Source organism: Varroa jacobsoni, unplaced genomic scaffold (genome assembly GCF_002532875.2).
Source record: "Varroa jacobsoni isolate VJ856 unplaced genomic scaffold, vjacob_1.0 scaffold_1124, whole genome shotgun sequence".
NCBI classification, from domain to species: Eukaryota; Metazoa; Arthropoda; class Arachnida; order Mesostigmata; family Varroidae; genus Varroa; species Varroa jacobsoni.
In genome coordinates, this window is record NW_019214026.1 from 54,372 (window position 1) to 73,871 (window position 19,500).

The window sequence follows — 19,500 nt, forward strand, 5'->3', positions numbered from 1 at the left end:
GAGTTGAATAACGGGGTCCGGATGAAGAAGAGCGCAAAATAAGGACGAAGACAGCAATAAAAATATGAGAAGACCTAATATGATGACACACCAGCATCAAGCGTCAGTTCTGTCGTATGTTGTTGTTAGTGGCTTAGGTTTGGCTAAAGTGCGAATGAGCCACGCGATAGCCTCGTCTTCGACACTACTGATTTAGAGCGACCGATATACGTGGTACGGTCGTCACCGACAATCGGCAAGCCCAACCAGTAGGCTCCACTTTAAAAGAAAACGCGCTGAACCATTGCATGGACCGTATAACGTGTTATCTTACATATACTTGACGCCCTCGATTAACGTGCCATCGTGCAAGCATGCATACGTACCCGGGCATGTGTTATAGAGACGTATGGAAAAATCGTAGGACACATGTAAATCGATGCGTAAATAAAAATATGCACCTCACCAATAACAGCGAAAACAACACGAGGCACATTGTCGTCATCCACAGGCCATGCAGCACGTGCACTACTGCTATGGAACCGCTCGCGACCACTCACACAATATAAGTAAACCCTAGATGTAATTAATCGTCACTGCATTCGCGGAACTCTTAAATAACTGATCTTTCTTGGCGCAGAATTGGTATAATAAATTATTTGCAAAAGGATTTGTTTGCTCTCAAAAAGGCTGGGTAGAGGTTTACGCGGCAAAAACCGGAATAGAACGAATGTTGTCTTATTAGCTTAAGTGTGTTTTACGCGGCGTTGGGCTTCCAGCATGGGGAAAGTCTCTGTCTCAATGCAACTGCTGTTCAGAATGGGAATTTAGTTTTCCCTACGTCATTGCTCTTCGGCCGAAACAACCAGCTAGCGGTTGGGCATTTGCTCGCGCTCGCAACTTCATAGTAGAACTAGGATGAGGACCGAGAAGTCAAAATGGTGTGAGACCATTAACAGATTTGTGTACGATAAAAATATTACCCGTACGTTTCTAGAAAAGGTTTCGGAGATAAACTATATAAAAACAACGGTGAACTGCATACGAATAACAGGTCAGATACACAGATTAGGTAGATATCTGTTGCATTTAGTAGAAGGTACAAAAAGTGGTCGGTCTCCGTATTGCAAGAACCTTGAGCCAGCTTCTTAGTCTATTTGCCTGGTTTGTTAAGTTGGCATCCTTTTCAATCCTGCTATAGCAAACGCCTATAGAGGTTAGGTACGGCAACAGCCACAGTATAAAGTGATCCGGGTACTATCATACGACTTTTCTTATCGATCGTTGAAAACAACAGGGAGTCAAATGATTAAAGAAGTAATTTAACTATATCAATTGTTGAGTTGTGATGCCTTTTCTTCTTGGATAAAAATTATCCAGTTGCATGTATTTCAACTGTCGACATTGTTTTTAAAAATCAACACTTTATTTTTGTGTAGAAGGTTTCGTGCAAAAAAGAGAAAAATACACGAATATTTTAAAATAGAGTTAGTTTTAAATGTCTCAGTTCCTTATTGCTCAATCCGGTAGTGATCAGCCAATTCTATGGATCTGATGTAGACAAGAAAACCCCTAAAACAGCTAGAAGCTGAATTCAAGCAAAAGACGTTAGCGTTTATAAAGGCCTTTTACTCTGAAGAATACTTTTACTCTCCCTTTTACTCTCCTTAAATCTGAAGAATATATCGGTGTAGATCAGATTTGTTTATAGGCAGGCTTCAAAATTCATTAAAATGAGGGTCGATTTTTATGTGAAGTGTCCAAACCGTCGCTCTTCCAACAAAATTAGGATGCAATTTAAAGACCTAATAGACATCAGATTTCAAGTACAACACAGCTTCTAGAAATTATACCATGCCGACATATTACGCATGACCGAATGCAGCATAGACGTTATTGGCTAACCTGTGAGCTAAGCAGAAGGCTATTTTTGTTAACTTCATAGAAAATACGGAGTAGCTAGGAACGAAAAAATCAAACTCAAGGTTGCCCCACACCGCGCTGACCGCTGACATTGAAACGCTAAGAACATCACTAGCACACGAAGGCTGTCTTTATTTGTGCCCTCCTCAGACACGTATATATAGAAATAGGGGGAAGGAAAGACGGATGCGCTCTCCACAAATAATCACACCTTATCATCAGCTCATATATACATATAGTACACATGTATGCGCTCATATCATCACATCATCATTGACACAGTTTTGTTGACATTATAACATATCGAGTGTTTTACGAATGGGTAGCAACCAATGGGTGATGGTCACTTAAACAAGGAATGAATCCGTTAAACAACTTACGTAGTCGAGAGATCGGCAAAGGATCGTCAGCCAACCCATCGCGGATTGACAAAGCAGGTGGTATTCGGGCGTCGCAGGAACAGAATTTTTGCGGCAAGCGATTTAAGTAGAGATGAAATAAAATAGGTAAATATCATCATTAATAAGCATGAATATATCAGCAAAGTATGTAAGACACCGCGTCGGGTTAGCGTTCAATTTTAATGGAAGATTAATGCTGGAACGAAGATAACGACGGACAAGTAGCTATAGTTAAAAAGGAAACGTAAAATGTGTGAACTAAAAATAAGCTCGTAGTGACTATTTCCGCAACAAAGTTCCGATCATTACATGCACTAGATTCAACTGTCGCTACAAAAAAGAAGCTGTTTCTGCTGTCATCCAGCTTAAGAACCGGTTTTTCTCTCGTAAGTCAGGGTCATTCCATGGCTTGATAGCGGTACACCTGCCTTCGATCATATCTTACACTATTTACCACCTCCACGAACTAAATACATTCCAATAAGATAACACGATCAATAAAAGCATGCACGCGCCTCACGGAAGCTTGATATCAGCTAGCGAAATTATCTTTAGTTACCTAGCAAAGATAAATATGGATTAAACACGTACGGAATCGGGGCTACACGTTCGGTATACACAGTTTTTTTTCCCGTAATAAAGTTTGAGCACCGTATGCATCATATGTCGATAAGTCGAACACATACTGCTTGCTCTCCGTGTACATTTGTATTGTTAAACAAATGGCGCCTGCATAGTGGTATGCAATTGTAAAATTTCGATTCTTAAAGCAGTCCAAAAGAGACGCATTTAAGAATCAGAGTATACGGCTTTGAAGAAAAATGTCTTTTGAAAAAATCGATAAGGAATGGTTGGGATCGTTAGCATGCGCATGCAATTGGAGACATTTAGGGTAATTTAGGCCAAAGGAAAGAAAATAAGAAGAGCAAAGAGAAATGAGGTAGCGGTGGGTAGAAATCACCGTCGAACCAGCCGTAGACACAAAACATTTTCGGTAAATCAGTATTACAGTTGAGTAAATGGCGTCTGCACTAGTTCCGGTCGCTCGAAGTTCAGATAGACTTGAGTGATACAATGGAAAGCCTGTCACTATGATAAAAACATGAACAGACTTTGCGCATATGCACATTTATAAAAAATGGCTTAGGACACTTCTAGCCTTGGAAGACAGTTAATTTTTGTCTACGATACCTTGGTCATCTATTAAATATGTAAATAATGAAATATGAGTAAGCTTTCATGAGAATATGTTCAACGAATTTTTTTTTCTGTGACCGTTAACAGGTATCAGAATAGGATTACCAAAGTTAGGAAAGGCTAGTAAGATATTCTAGGCTTTTCGGCTCGCCATCCGCCGAAGGTCAGGCATCTCAGGTACAGTGGCGCGTCTGAGTATTTTTCATCTTGCTAGGATGAACTAAGCCTGAAGCCTATGAAGGCGCCACGTTGGCAAAAAAGACCTCTATCAATGCATCTAAAAGACACCTTTAACCAAGAGTAAACCTATAAGAAATAACCAGGTACAAATGGAGTCATTTTTCAAAATTGATTCAGTCAACCGGCCATTCTCGGAGCATCTGGCTAGTAGCTATATTCATTGTCAGTAGCCACTTAGCTCGACAAACACGCGGTTTTGTTTAAGTTAGACTCCTAGTGCGAGGGCTGTCAAAAACAAGACCACATGGGTTAGTAAGTTGAATAAAAGAAATTAAACTATTTGGATACAAGTTTACAAAACCGGCTCTCGATATCAATTTCAAAATGCTAAAGCATGAATGAAAGTACACGTGATTGGAGCAACACACCTGCCTCCGAGAGCTTTCAAGCCACACACTATACACCCAACTAAAACCTAGTATTTATGCCTCAACCGTCTCGTTCATATTAGACTAACTAGTAACTAACATCAGTGTCAACACAGGTAAGCATACATTCAAGCACTAGATATAGTCAGTTTTTTCATTGGGATTATGGAAGCCAAAAGGCTATCGATAATTCCTGAAATGTATATCAGACAAGCACACACAAGCTTGCTATAAAGGGATAAAAATCTGGCTCCAGAACGTCATGTGGGCGAGGCCTTGTGACAGAGATAATCTTCGTGTGATCAAATAGCTGAATATATTTTTATGTAGTCAGGGGCATCTATGCTCCAATAAAATTATGCAAAAGATCATTAATGCCGTTATTAAATTTCGTCTGATGTAAGGATATATAATATGAGAAGAGTTACAAATGAAAAAACGAATTCATACAGTTAAAAATTGAATAAAATGTAGGAGTATTATTCTAAACAATGAGCAGTGGGTGATCACAAGAACCGTAAAGGCTTGGCTATTTGTCCATAGGATGATTGTATAGAAGGTTTGTTTGCCTAGATCTGCTGTGTCAGCATGTAGTCGTCTATATATATATACATATATATGCCTGTTGTAATGGGCAGAAACCAAGATGGCGGAGAATAACGACGACTTGATCTTACTTTCTACCCATCTATGCTGGTATTGGTGGCCATACTCACTGTCCTCCGTCGAGTCTACTCCACCAGGCAGGCCTGATATGTCGTTGCCATGACGATACGCCATGGCGACATAGCCATGGCAACGACCGCGCAGAAGGCGGAGAAGTACAAGGAATGGTCCGAGTTTGGTAGAGATTGATGGGAAAGAAAGAGAAGAAATAGAAAGAAAGAAATTGAAAAAGAAACAATATAATAGCAATAGCACAACAGTAAATAAGAACGAAAAATAAACAGATACGAGAATAACAACAATAATGAAAGTCGGCTTAGTATGTCATATTCAAGGTCATAGTAATTATTACTAGCAATCCCATCGTAAACGCTATCGGAGTAACAGGTTCTGGTAGCTTAATTGTAATTACCAGCGTTCCCTCTAAATTATTTAAGGATTCATCCTTTGCCCCGGTTTCACTTACATATACCTATACACTATTCGTCTTCTATCATTAATGATTCTTTTGTCACATTTCTCGATATTTAGAAAACGATGTAGAGTTCACAATGGCTTAAAAGGCGCAACACGCATCACGCGGCATTCCTTAACGGGTCTTTAAACCACATGAAAGCGTTCTATTCCTGTATCTTTTTATTAGTAAAGGAATTATAAGTTCTCACAATAGTCTCGAATGCTTTATGGGATATTTGCGTACCGGAAATATATGTAGGACGACCCGAAAATAACTAAGGCATTTGAACGGCCAACTGAAGTAACTTATATGCGGCAAATGTAAAACGATCTCTTTCACATTTTTGTTTGAATACCGCTAATCATGTAAATATTTTTTGAAAAAAAAAAAACCGGTTTTTACTTCAATTTCATTCTCTCTGGTCTTTGAAGGTTAAAATATTACAACTACGTTACGAAAATAACCACCACCTAATTTAAAGTCTACCTAAAGTGCACAAGGGGCTACAAGGGATAGACCGGGTGAAGACCAGAAGCGCCGGTCGGTGATCGGACAAAAAACAGGTAGAAAAAAAAATACTGAAATAATAAATATCTAGATATATTTGTAAGAAGACATGGTATATGTGTAAATAAATATATACATAAGCGTGTGTAAATATAAAATAGAAGTGCACAATACGAATAAATAGGGAGATATATTGTTTATGATAGATATTGAATCATGAAACAGTTAGAAAGACTAGAGAGAAAACGAGAAAAACAAGAATGAATGAGACACTTTAAGATTCAACATTTTAAATATATTAGAAAAAAGATGCAAATAAATAAACTGACAATACCTCGCATTGAATATATATTATTAGACTGTGGTGTAAACAATTCGCAAATGACTGACGTATCATGTATGAAGAAATGGATAGAAAAACCTGACGCCAAGTGTTCACGAAAAATTAAATTTAATTTATATAAATAGATATATATATATATATATATATATAACCATAATAAAATGAAAATTCGGAATGTCAAAACGGCTGAGTTCTTTTTGTTCGATATAAATAGCGCTATAGAAACAAATTCAGCTCAAGGGTTATAATTTAAGCTAGCGATAAAAAAATAACTTATTACTGAATCCAACATCCCTGCAGCACGTGTTGAAACTTCTTCTTAATTGCATTGATTTTTTGTTCTATAACAATAGCATCGACAATGACGTTTATTGGTGAACAGTGAGGTACTTTATATAGTGAGGTTCATTTAACTTAGATGAAATCGGATCAACAAACAATCAAGCAGGACCATACCTTCAAATGTATCGTCGCCCTCAGTCATCAGCTCATCGTCTGAACATATGTTCAGCACGTTCACCAACATCTCCGTCACTGAAATGATCACATCCAGGCCGACAAACGCGATTTTACAGTGAACAGTTTAACACGAAAGCGTCAAAGGACAAAGATATCATTAGCACGGAAGTTACCTTATTTCTATAGGGTGCTAAACTGTGACCAGTGTGTTCTGCGTCAATTTACGCACATCTGCATACGTATTAAAGATTTTTACGGCGAACGCCAACCACTTTGTGGTACAATTAAATTATGGAACCAAGCAAATCATTACGATTTGCGGGGTAGTTGAGACTGGCAAAGTCGGCCATGACAAATTCTGCTGAGGCTTTCCTTTCTTTCTAACGGGGAGGCGGCATAAGCGTATTCCGGCAGATTAAAGATACTTATAGTAGAAAACGTAAGGGGTAATTACACGTTTGTCGCGAGTTAGGGTGTGCATAAATCGATTCTACAAACCAAATTTAGATGCCCAACTTGGCTAAATAACCCGTGGCTATCTATATAAGCGTTTTAATCGAAATTGGCTAGTTTAGCTTATACAAATATCTAACTTCTATACAAATAACTCTATGTCTAACTATTTTTTCTGCGGAGACGATTCTACCAAAAATACATAAATCTGATTTTAATTTAACTGAAATTTCCTCTAGCAACTTCTTTCGTACTTCTTTGTTTCGCCCACTAGGCTTTCTCTGTTAGAACAAACTTCAACTTTTTTAAAGGGCTTAGTGCCAAATCTATTCAATATCATACATATCGTCATAGAAAAGAGAATATGAACGGGCCTCTTCCTAGAACCTACGATGCATACTAGACGATCTACTTGTATCCTGAATATTATGCCGAAAACGACCTTAAATCATCTATAAAAAGCTAACGAGTTAATGGACAGATTAGCAATCATCGATTTGAATAATGGTAGATTAGTAATTTTCGGCGAAATATGTCAGTCAACGATAACTGAATCGCATAGAGGTACGCAGCGAGGTTATTTTTGGGTTTGTAGCTGCTGAGGAGTACGCAAGATCCGATGGATATAAAAAAAATGGGCTAGATGAAAAAAGTCGCTTCAGAATAGGCATTTTCAACTTACCCTTCTCGCCAACGAAGGGCAGGGACCAGGTGAAGACGTCCATGAAGTTGGGCAGCCAGTATGGGTGCGGAGAACAGTTAAACTGGCGAATGTTCATCACGTTGTTTTCGTATTTGAGCACGGCCGCCTTGTTGTTGTACACGTCGAGGTAGTTGGGCGCGCTGAATATGGTGATGAGTGAAGGAAAGCCGGTCGTTTGGCTTTTGCGGTACATCCTGTAACCGGCGTCCTGGGCCTCGTGGGCGCGGATGATCGACAGCAAGTTGTTATGCGCAAGGAAGTCGCAGCACGCTGCGTACGAGTAAAAGTACGAGCAGCCGCGAACGCTATTGTGGCTAAAATGTTCAGTGGAACTCTTCTCCGAGCCGAAGTCCTCAAGGGGGTCCGACCACAATAGATCGCACATCGGACCATACGCCGGAGGCTCCTTGAACCGGTCTAACCTGTAAGCAACAGCGTAGCATTGATAAGAAAGCAAGAAGAAAGGCGTTAAATATGATTAGCCGAATTACTGCGTCGTTTAGCAGCTGGCACTCGGAGGCCAATTTGCCCTGATAGCCTATTCAAGTAAATCGGCTTACCTTGACAACTCGAGGAGAATTCAAATATTGTGTTTTTTTAAATGTAAAACAATCAAGAGCTGTTACTTTGAACAGTCAATTTTTTACTGCTTTTATATGCGTCTCGAAGCACTGAAGTACTTTACCTAATTTGAAATATTTAAGGCAATGATTAATGCCTTCAGTTTTAACAATAAGGGTATTTGAGTCAAGTGTATGATATGTTCCCTTTTTTCTGTTGATAATAAAATATTCAATGGTTGCTTTTGGCACTGTACTTTCATCTGTGAGAGTATCCCGTGGCTAGCCAAGCGTGCGGCTTCACGAAGATATGATGCAGCATTTGTGCTGCATCGTATCCATGAAGCAGATAGCAAACAAATGAACAGCGTCCATAGGCACGTTAAAATAGAGGGCGCTTATTTAACAGAACTGCTGAATACGGCAGCTACCACGCGTTCCCTCATTAAATGAAATCGAGTATGTTGGTAAACCTTTGTTAAAAACTGAGTCTCGCAAATTTTCGCGTGACTAGGTGATCGATTGTGATCGCTTTTGGAAAAAAAAGCTTCTGCTATATATGGCTTCTGAAAATCTGCTGCAATCTCGGGTCTATTGGGTAAGTCTATATATTAAGCGGTCTGTGATTTTCTCAAGTGAAGCAACGAGCGTGCATTAGATATTGTGTTAAAGATAAAATTAATCACACATACACCCTATGAAATACCTACAAGAACCAGAAACCGAGCAAAGTTCAAAAGCGTCCATCGAGGACAATCCTTATCTTGGAAGGCTTATGACAGCGATCACCAACGAGGACACGGAAAGGGTGAAACAACTTGCGTTTGTAGACCGCTGAATATCTATAACGGACCTTGCAGAAGGGATAGAGACTTCAATAGGCTTATCTGAGGTCATTTTGACCTATTTTTTTTAGACGTTTTTGAGACTTGAAGCTGAACGTCCAGCAGGTGAACACTCGTGAAAAATGGTGTCAGTGGAATTTTTGGCACTCGTAGAAAAGCCGATTTTGCTTGACCACGTCATTACGGACGACTAGATATGAATGTGCGGTTACAACGAAGACACCAAGACACAAGTTCCCAAAAACGAACCCCGAGCGAAGAGAATCCAACTCGAGAGACCAGAATAGTGGCACAACAAATCCTGCTTCCCCCATCACGACTACGGCTTACACTTTACTATTCGTACAGCGGTACGGCAAAGACCCGCTTTGTACAATGGCCCAACCCACGTATTCACCAAACCTAGCCACCTGCAACTTTTCCTTACCTTTAAAACTAATAAAACTTTGAAGAGAGAATATTTCGACACAATAGAAAAAATAAAGGAAAAATCGTTGATCCAATTGATGGCTATCGAATTTCAAAAGTGCTTCATAGGCTGGAAAAAGGATCGTGTAAACGGGCTGTGTCTGAAGGGAATAACCTCAAAGAGAGTAATGGAAACGAGAATGATTAAACAAATACTTATCAATTTAGAGAAAACAGCTTATCCATTTTTAAACAAAGGGGTGTATCAAAATCCGAGCTGAACAAGTAGGTTACTCAAAGGACCCGTCCAAATGTTTCCAAGACGTTTACCTTTAAGGACTCATACTCAGAACTGACGTATTTGTCTATCAGAGCTCATTTTACGCCGGGGACGTTTTTATATACACTAGCTTTTTACCAACAAAAGTGCGTCTATAAAAATATTACGAACATGTTTATTCAAGTTCATACCTCCGGATGTCGTCGAGGGTATGTATTTCGGGCGAAAGACCGCCATGCACGCAGAGGAATTGCTGGTTCATAAGAGCCGCAAGCGGCAAACAGTCAAAGGCCTCCATGCATGCGTCGTATACACGTTCTGAGTACTTAATTTTACACTCGGTCTTGAAGGTAAAGTACTCTGTAAGGTGGCGACATTCATGGTTACCGCGCAGCAGGAAGAGTGTGTTTGAATAGCATATCTTCAGGGCCCACAGGTATAATACACACTGGAAGAACAGAATTATGGAACATACTAATTAACCATCGATGCTACTTGAAAGGGAACGTGTTATTATGATCAGTACTACTATTATTATAATTACTATTAATAATTATCATTCGTTTTAACGATTAGAAATTTCAAGTTCTGCAAGAACGATTTGTCATAAAGAAGTGGATCACTCACAATAAGAGGAAAGTACATTAGAAATAACAGGTATGTGCTGAGGCACATGCTACCTAAAGGATCGAGTCGGGTTAGGAGCTTGAGAACTGTTAGAGACTCCACGAGCGAGAATCGAATGAACCGAACTAGTCAATAGTGAATGTATTTATCAGACAGCTGAGCGGCTGCAGAAGACAAAGTGGCTTTCAGCGGAAGATCAGTTCAAGTGAGCAAACCGAATACCTATATGTACTTACTTCAATACTAAAGTATCCTCGATCTACGTAGTCCCCCAGAAAGAGATACTTGGTGGTAGCTGGAGGGCCACCCACCTCAAATAGCTTCATGAGGTCGTAGAACTGTCCGTGGATGTCACCACATACTGTAAAATGGAAAAAAAACGGGAAAAAAACAGCTATTATGTCATAGACTAGTTAACTGTGAACGGTATTGCTATAGGAAATCATTTCTTAAGTATAATAGCAAATTATTTCACTTGTGTCTTGTTTTTGTATGATACGTAATACTCGGAGTTCGTGGATCTTCTTTCTTTTGGGGGTATGTGATTATTGTGAAGATTTATATTGCCCATTAAATTAATAATACAACTCATAAAAAATATTTCCAGTAAGTGATTTAATTGGTGTGGTTGTTTTATACATTGCCGATTGATATATATGTTATGAATATATGGGCTTTTATAGACCTACGTATATTGCTCCGTCCTAGTTGACCTAGTATCTTTATGCAAAAACAGTGATTTTTAGTTTGAAAATTCTAACACATTTTCTACTAGAACTCTTTTGTATGCTTTAAATGTACTGTCCAAAGGATAAACTTCGAGTGACAAAAGACTGTACAAAACTAACATATAGAGTTTTAGAAACTGAAACGTCATCTTGTTTGATAAACAAGTATCCCTCTGTATGTTTTTAATTCTCTTCAGCTAATCCTGGCTCTGTCCTAAAAGTATTCCGGAATAAAGGGTTTCCACAAAGTTCATATGTACGGACTTCGGCCGGTTGTATTAATAATGCTTACAATCCTTATCCATCTGATTTTTTACATACGTTACGCAAGATACGAACTGCATTTCGGTACTGCAATGTGTTTGCGCTGCATAACGTAAATAGGAACTCATTTATCTCTTCCCTGTTATCCTGTCTCATATTACCCTTCTATACTTACTTTAAAACCCAGTTGCAGTTAGCCCGCTACACGTATCCAATTATCATGTTTTAATTAATCTATTATCGTACGTCAATAAATCCGTAACTTCGGCCCAGTTACCGGCTTTCCTTTCTACTACTATTTTTTTTCGTTCCCCAAGTATTTCATAGCAATTTCAACTGTTATTCGTAACGTGGAAGACTCCTTCGTACCTAGTACCCTTTGGCTGTCGACATCACGGATCTATTTTTCGGTAGAATCAGATAAGGCCTATGATTATATCAGCACCCTGCTGCAGTTGTCCGAGTCTTGTCTCCCAGTAGCCTTTTTATATAGTTGCATTTGACTCACTGTCTTTTTTATAATCATCTCGTTTTTGCAGCTTATTCCATAAATCCTCAAGCCAATCTCAATCAAGGTAATAGACGTTGCTCAAACCAAAGGAAAATGCGAACAATTAGCTTCCAATGGTGATTAAGAAAGCTATCATACGTTTTTTTCGATAAACATCTCGGTTTACGAAAAACTGTTTGTTTCGCGAAGCGTGATGTTATTACTGAAAATCAGTCGTGGCACAAGCCAGAATGAGCGTTATCTGTCTGCGGAAAAATAAGATTCGGATAATGGATATATTTAGCCTTCCGTGAAAAGCCAAACAATATACGGAAACAGAATCGTAGTAACACACGAATTTAGCTATAAATACAATAGTAATTAGTACAATTTGTGCTACATCAGGGCGTTGATGTTTCCCAGTTGCGCAATGACGCCTAACAATCTGAGTAAGCAGTAATCTTCATATATGACATCACATGTTTTACGTTTTACGTTCATTAATGCCATAGAGTACTGCGTGGGTCTTAGATCTCGAGATGTATTCTATTTCATTATTATATGTATAACTATATACTGTAACGCGTGTATGGCGTGCAGTATAGATACTTAACGAGACCTGGCATGTCATTAGGTCTTTTTAGGGGCAAGACCTTCTGCTTTAATGTAACATTTTGAGGAGGCATAAAACAATTAGTGAAGTGCATCTTCGACACCCAAAACTTCAAACAGTCGATATACTTATGTAATGAGAATTATTGTTTCGGCTCTCTATTTCAAAGAAATTAATTTTTACATTACCGTTGAATGAGTCTGGCAGTGTTCGTTTAACGATTGCCCTATCCACGAAGCTACGAAGCAGCCGGCGAAACAGTGACTTTGAGGAGTGCTCGGACTCGTTCATCGGACACGAAATTCGCTCACTGAACTAGCAAAAATTACTGTTATTATTTACTAATCCTTGAATGTGAGCACTAAATAGAGTCATATATGCTTTGAGTTTCGGACGTATTGATTGAAGACCAGTAAAGCTTCAATCAAGTAATTTTCAAACCAACAACGTAGAACGTTATCGGTTTTTTATGGGCTTATTAATCCAGGATTTCAATGTTAGCCTGGAAACATAATTTTTTGCGATAAGTAGATGCCGAGCTATGATGTAAAATCTGTAAAGCACTACCCATTGTCCGATTATTTTATCTAATAGGGGATATACTCTGATATTCCGTTTTTCAATGACTTGGTTGGGTGGGTTATAAAGACAAAGCCTAACACTTCAGAGCGAGATACCTGAACATGCCAGAACGGCGATGATCTCTGATGAATGCAGCTCTTGCCGAAAACACATTTTGCCACTCCTTCGCCCCCTGTCTTACTCATGCCGATCCCATATATTGATTTCGTACGCTGAACAAAAATAAATATATGTTCGGTACCTTTCTAATACATTATCTAAACCATTAACACCATACAGCATATTCAGCCAAATTAATGGGACCTAATTAACTATTGAGATCTAGCGGAAGTTCCTGTCTAAAACCGACAGCTACCGTGCAGAACAAAACCAACCAAATGCTTGAGGGCTCGTTGAAAAATCAGATCACACGAACAATAACGCTTTCACATGATACCCCTACAATAATTTTATAAATTTATTTCAGTTTTAATTAATCCTCAGTAGCTACACCACACCGTATATACCTGCGATAATAATCATCAGGCATTCTGATCTTCTTGTCCTTCTGATTATTATTTTGGGGTGTTATGGGGTTTGCACCATAGATTTCACTGCCAATATCCACTGCCCCAATACTATAGGAGTTATTACAATCGAACTTAGAATAACAGTGAAGCAATTTAGCTGAAATAGGTGCCCCTGTGGACATCGGCGGAGGTTGTTCTCATCTAGCCAGAGTTTCCAAGGATCCTCTCAATGGATAGCCAGTTATTGGTTGTGGTAGACAGGTAAAGCCGTATTCGATTGTTGAAGCCCATTAACTATTACAGAATCACTGACTGAACCGACGGACCAGCTTAGACCGGGCGAGCGAGCAAAAAAAAATGAAAACGCTCTTTTTAAGTTAAGTGATGATAACAAGTAAGACGGGCTGCGCATGTATTGCCCCATCATCGCCACAACCACTGTAAAAATACCTGCGCGAACGCACTACAGACCGGCCGCTAAAAGACAAGACGGTGGCAAAGGTGTAGGTGGAAGGATTGAAGAAAAAGCGACAAGGAGCCTCTGATACAAAAACGAGTGTCAGCAATCGTTTGTATCAGAGAAACGATCTGAAGAAATGTCGGTTATGTTCATTTCTTGCAATAGTAGACCGTTCATTGCAACGTACAGTACTTTTATTAGCGGGCCTTACTTGCCTACTTGAAGGACAATATACAAAGAACATGCGTCGGTCGCCTCGCGTTGATCTATTGACTAACATGCAAACGGTTAGAGCATATTATGCGCCTAACATATGACTCTAATGTTCACTCTAAACAATTAGCGATATTTGCCGTAGCAAACTTTTAGGCCGGCAGCGGTTACAGAGTTTAAACAAAAGATGACCCACACCTGTTGCGGGTCAAATTTGATGGCTATTTTCAGCACCAACAATGATACATCTTTCAAACTGTCTACTATTATACATACAAATTCCATAGAAATCCTCGAATGTTGCTGGCTCAAGGTTCGGAGGACTTCTTTTCAGCACGTTTCTAGTACCCCCATCATATCTATACATGGACACTAGACCTTCCCGATTCCTCCCCGCATGGCAAGCCAACCAGATCGGCGGCTGTTGAGCTATCGGACTAAAAACAACAAATCTAGATCTTGCATATAAAAGTTAATGGACGGATTTTTCCCCATTGGATTCACGCTAGTCGTCTGTTCTTATATGTTACATGATTTAGGATCATCGAACTAATAAATTTCAAGTGAAGCATAACAAGAAGTTACTAAGAAAGCGAATACTGTACAAAATGATTGGCGCATTATCAAATTTGCCCGCTGTTTTTATTATGCCCACTTGTGTCAAATTAGGTCACAAATTGTATACAAAATATTTTTTAAAGAAAAAATTAATTTCACCTAGAACTTCCCTTTGAATTGAATAATTGGAGGTCATTACGTTTTTCCTTTTAGAGATCGAGAACAAATTTCTGTTATATATAGAGGCGGGTGGGGCTAAATAGAACAAGGACTATATTGAATTTGTTGATTTCTTGCAAGGAAATGTTTATTTAAATTAAAATATGATCAATTTTTTTTTTCAGGATCTTCGAGATATACGTAAATCAGAAGTTTAGTGCAGCTCGCGTTGCTCGAATTCTTCTTTGACCGAATTTCAAAAGGTGAAACTACATGGAACAGTTGTTTTCTTTGTACTTTATCGAGTTTTTATTGAGCAATACAGAAAAAGAATAATAAATTTCATTCAATTGTGCCTCTGCTCAAGCTATATTTTTAAAATCAAATTAAAGGCGAGTTATGATTTACAGACGTTATTACACTGAGAGCTATTATATAAGCCAGGATGAGGTGAGGCCATATGGGCCGTTGTATGGAAGCCTAGACGAAACCGGCTGCCTCCGATGCGAATTTAATAGAGAAACTAAAGGAGCTAAGTGCCCTTAAAGCACAATTCAGTTTAGTACAAATACGTATATATGGAAAGCTGAACTGAGTCTTCGGCAACGCATAGCTCGGTCAAACATATACACCACGATGCAAACAATCGCGGTTATGGTTTAAAATCTACAATGGATCATGATTTATGCCCGAATCATGTATAACCGTAATAGTTTTAGTTGCGATTCACTTTCGGTCATCGGATCCGAACCGAGAGATATTGCCACGGGAATCATCTAGGGAAGGGCTCACGTCACAACGTAAATCTCCCCGCGAAGGGCAGATTTACGTTGCGAGACTCAGCCTCGATGTGAAATACTGTATGTTATATTTTTTTTGATTGATTGCTTAGTATTCGACTTTGGCGTTTTGCTGGATTTGACTGGGTTTTTCTTCAATAGACCTATGAGCCGGCATCATAATCCCAAGTTATAACAATTGCGTTGAAAATGTTGAAATAGCAATGGTCTTAAGGCTACGGGCACCATAGCAACACACCTGAAGAGATCCCGCCATCTTTATAACACGATGGCTTCACAAGCTTCAGTTAGTATAAAAGACAATGCGCAGATTATTACTGTTACTTCTCACTTCTAGGATAAAATGCAACTCGTGTGTTGATGCTTTACCCGTTCCTACCAGTATTTCAGGTGCGCCATAGTAGTTGAATCCTAATCTTTGAACTTTGCACTAAATAGTTATGAATTACACACAGCCTTTTTTGCACTGCACAGCCTTTTCTAGAAAAACAGGCTTTTTTTCCTCTAGTAATGGATGTCTAACCTAAAAATCACCTAAAAATTTTACCTAAAAATTATTATCTCTTTTGGCCTATACAACCCCGTAGAGTTATAGGGGCTATTTAAATAGTTGTCATTAGGTAATATTATTTCGTAAAATTGATGAGTTATACCAAGTCAGTGTAGCCATCATAAGTCATGTGATAGAAGAGCCTTTGACAAATGTATTAATATTTATTTGCTCTCTTGTGACATCGGCTGTTTTCGACGATAGCGGTAGGCAACGTTTAGGCCATTCTTTTCTGTTTAAAGGGCATAACTATATTCACTGATCCTGCTGAACAACTTAATCAACATCTGTTGTTGCTTCGACATCAGGCCGTCATTTTAATTGGTGGCTTCGGCCAACAGAACTCAGTATCTTGATGCAAAAGTTCACTTAATTATTCCTAACTGGAGTGGCCTACTTGGGATGTCACTGACCGCAGAAGCTGAATACGTAAATTTGTACGATAAACAAAAATAAGAAAGTTTCGCTGGTCTTCAGCTTGCTTTAAACAAAATCGTGATGCATAAAATTTATGGAAAAAAAAAATTACTTCAGTACTTCGTAATAGTTAACAACGGCACAGAAATGAAAGAATACCATATATGAATAATCAGTGGGGAAACAATTAGTCGAGATTTGCTGGAAACCTTTCCGTATCCAAAGCAACAAGATGATTTGATACGACGGAAGTACGTTGTTACCAGTATGCAATATACGACGAATAGAGAGACCAATGATCAGCGAACTGATGTGTCACCGAAACTGTCTAGCGGGTGCTTGCTTGTTTCATTATCTCATAGGCAGAAACAGCCGTAACGATTGCTAGTAACCATTAGACATCTAGTTTTCGATTTATTAAACAATGTCAAATAGAGAATATTGTCATTTCAGGTCTTATCGTTATTATTGTATGTATGTCCACTTTTACCTGTGACAGGTGCCTCGATGTCGATCATAGTCTTCTCCTGGCGCAGGAGGGCAGCCCCCTCATTGATGACCTTAAGAGCAGCTGCCTCCTCAATGCGGCCTTCATGGATAAAGTGCTGCTTAAGGACGTCGACGCGTGGCTTGCCGGTCTTTGCATCGAACACCTCGCTGATCGTCAGCTTGTGTGATGGAGGGAAAGGGACACCTAAAAACGCCAAAACCTCTCATGTTATTATGAACTTCTCTTGACGTCGACCAAAACCGCCATTTCCGTTTAACAGCTTATTCCGAAAAGCGAAATTGGCTTTTGGTTTGTTAAGAATATAATAGATGTTTTGTTCAATGTTTCCCTTTTCTAATTACTCGTTTATAGGTTTTTGATCCTTGGATTTTGGCAGGAACTCGACTTGAAGTGCGTTGTAGCCCACGGCTCCGAAGTCGTAAGCGATAACGCACTTCAGCATCTCGAGCATTATCGCCAGGAAAGCTGTGAAACCTGAACGTTTGGCCTCGCAGCCATGCGATTTCCCCGTGCGCCTCGTTTTGCTCGCTGCTGGTCAAGTGTTTTATAGCGTTGAAAAGCTCTTTACACTAAAAGGATCTTTGACTCTAGGAAGCCATTTTCAAACTTCGCAAGCTATTATACGTTTGGCTAGTATTTTCAGTTGTAGAGTTTTTGTCTGACACAGTACACTTGTTTGAAGTCTTCCTAGCGAACTTATATTTGAAGTTCGAACGCAAACTGAAGTCCTGTATTTGTTAGTCCTGTCCTGAAAACGTAATACAATCGTCGAACGATTTCGCTCTGCGACGGCGTAACTATTACCATTTTTATTACGTGAATGTGGATAAAAATATATCCGATACCTTAACATGCCGGTCATACATGTATATATATGACGCCTGCAGGCCATCAAGCATCAATTACATTATTTTCAAAACTTTTTTTTATCGAAGCCAGCGAATAGCCTACGGTCAAACAAGCCGAATAAATATATATATTCTGTGAAAACATTCAGATGTAAATTTATACCTGATTGCTAAATGTTGAAATTAATATATTTAATTAAAGAAATGAACATTCTTGTTTCATTTTACATAAATAAATTCTTTAAATCTTAGGCAGCTCCAATCTTATAGCACAGATTCTTAACAGAATAGTAGGAGTAGAGGGCGATGTTGTGCCGCTTTTTCTAACATAAAAGATTTCTACATAAAGCGTCGTATTGCATCGTTATTATACAAGCCTATATCGTGCTTGCAGGTGGTTATTGCTTCTGCAACTAATGGCAACGTTCCCAACCTGTCGTTTGCCATCGTTGTTTGCATGAAGCTGCCGTTTGCTGTTCGGCCACCATGAAACGAGCCATATTTAGAGTTTACTAGGTGGTATTTAGCAAGGAGAAGGCAGACAGGATGAATAACTATAGCGTCTAATTCTCCATTCTTTGGTCACGCCCCTTAAGGATTCTTTCACTTTCACCAGTTTCCACCACCCACATATTTCGTAGTAGCGGCACCAGAAGCAGGACATCCCCTCCGCTAGGCTACCTATAGATACCCTAAGCTTGTCCTTGCATTTATTGTAACTGCAGAAGCTGCCTTCTCATCTAGATAAGTTGTCGCTGCAACAACCAGAACAATTAGTGACAATTTTTTATTATGTTTGCATCGGTGCATTTTAAAAAGATAAGGAAAGCGTAGTGCGATCAAACAAGCACTCAATAACTTGATATCAACAAATCTCATTTTATAGCTATCGAACACTCTTCTGTTCGACAGACACAAAAGCTCATACGTAGAAATTTTTTCAAACTATGCTGTACTAGCTGTCACACACTGTCCTCGCTTCTCCAAAAGACGATGGGTGCGCATTTGTAATTATTAGAGGATGATGAGCCTAAAGGCCTTCTCGATCTTCAGCCATCATCGATTGTGGTAGCTGAATGACACCTATCATTCTCCGGAGCTCGTGTTCATATTTTTTATGTTTTTCGTTTTTTTTTTGGTAGCACTTATTCTTATATCTTCGTTCTGCCTGTTCGATCCTTCGTTTTTGAAATAGAAAAATCCTACGGCTACTCGATATGTATGATTTTCATGTTATCCGCCATATTTCCGAGCGACCCAGACTCTAGTACTGTTAAAAGTTTATTGATATTTTGATATAAGCAATAGATTCGCTTTCGAGTAAATTTAAGCATGTTAATGAGCCCATAGAGCGTACAACCATTCATAATTAAGGTCAGTGG

At 39.1% G+C, this 19,500-nt stretch overlaps 1 protein-coding gene across 7 annotated transcripts in view; it reads right to left on the reverse strand.

Annotated features, from left to right (window-relative positions):
• Positions 1 to 19,500, reverse strand: part of LOC111266886 (serine/threonine-protein phosphatase 2B catalytic subunit 2) — a 74,230-nt gene that overhangs the window by 3,269 nt on the left and 51,461 nt on the right. For 5 of the 7 annotated variants that reach the window (XM_022844738.2, XM_022844737.2, XM_022844734.2 and 2 more), the window contains 6 exons: positions 17,250 to 17,453; positions 10,653 to 10,777; positions 9,981 to 10,237; positions 7,676 to 8,118; positions 6,538 to 6,615; positions 4,825 to 4,857 (listed from right to left, as the gene is read on the reverse strand). In XM_022844738.2, coding sequence (XP_022700473.1) covers positions 4,825 to 4,857; positions 6,538 to 6,615; positions 7,676 to 8,118; positions 9,981 to 10,237; positions 10,653 to 10,777; positions 17,250 to 17,453 — 1,140 coding nt within the window. The remainder of the gene's footprint in view (positions 1 to 4,824; positions 4,858 to 6,537; positions 6,616 to 7,675; positions 8,119 to 9,980; positions 10,238 to 10,652; positions 10,778 to 17,249; positions 17,454 to 19,500) is intronic. The other 2 variants (XM_022844736.2, XM_022844735.2) reach the window with 1 other exon arrangement.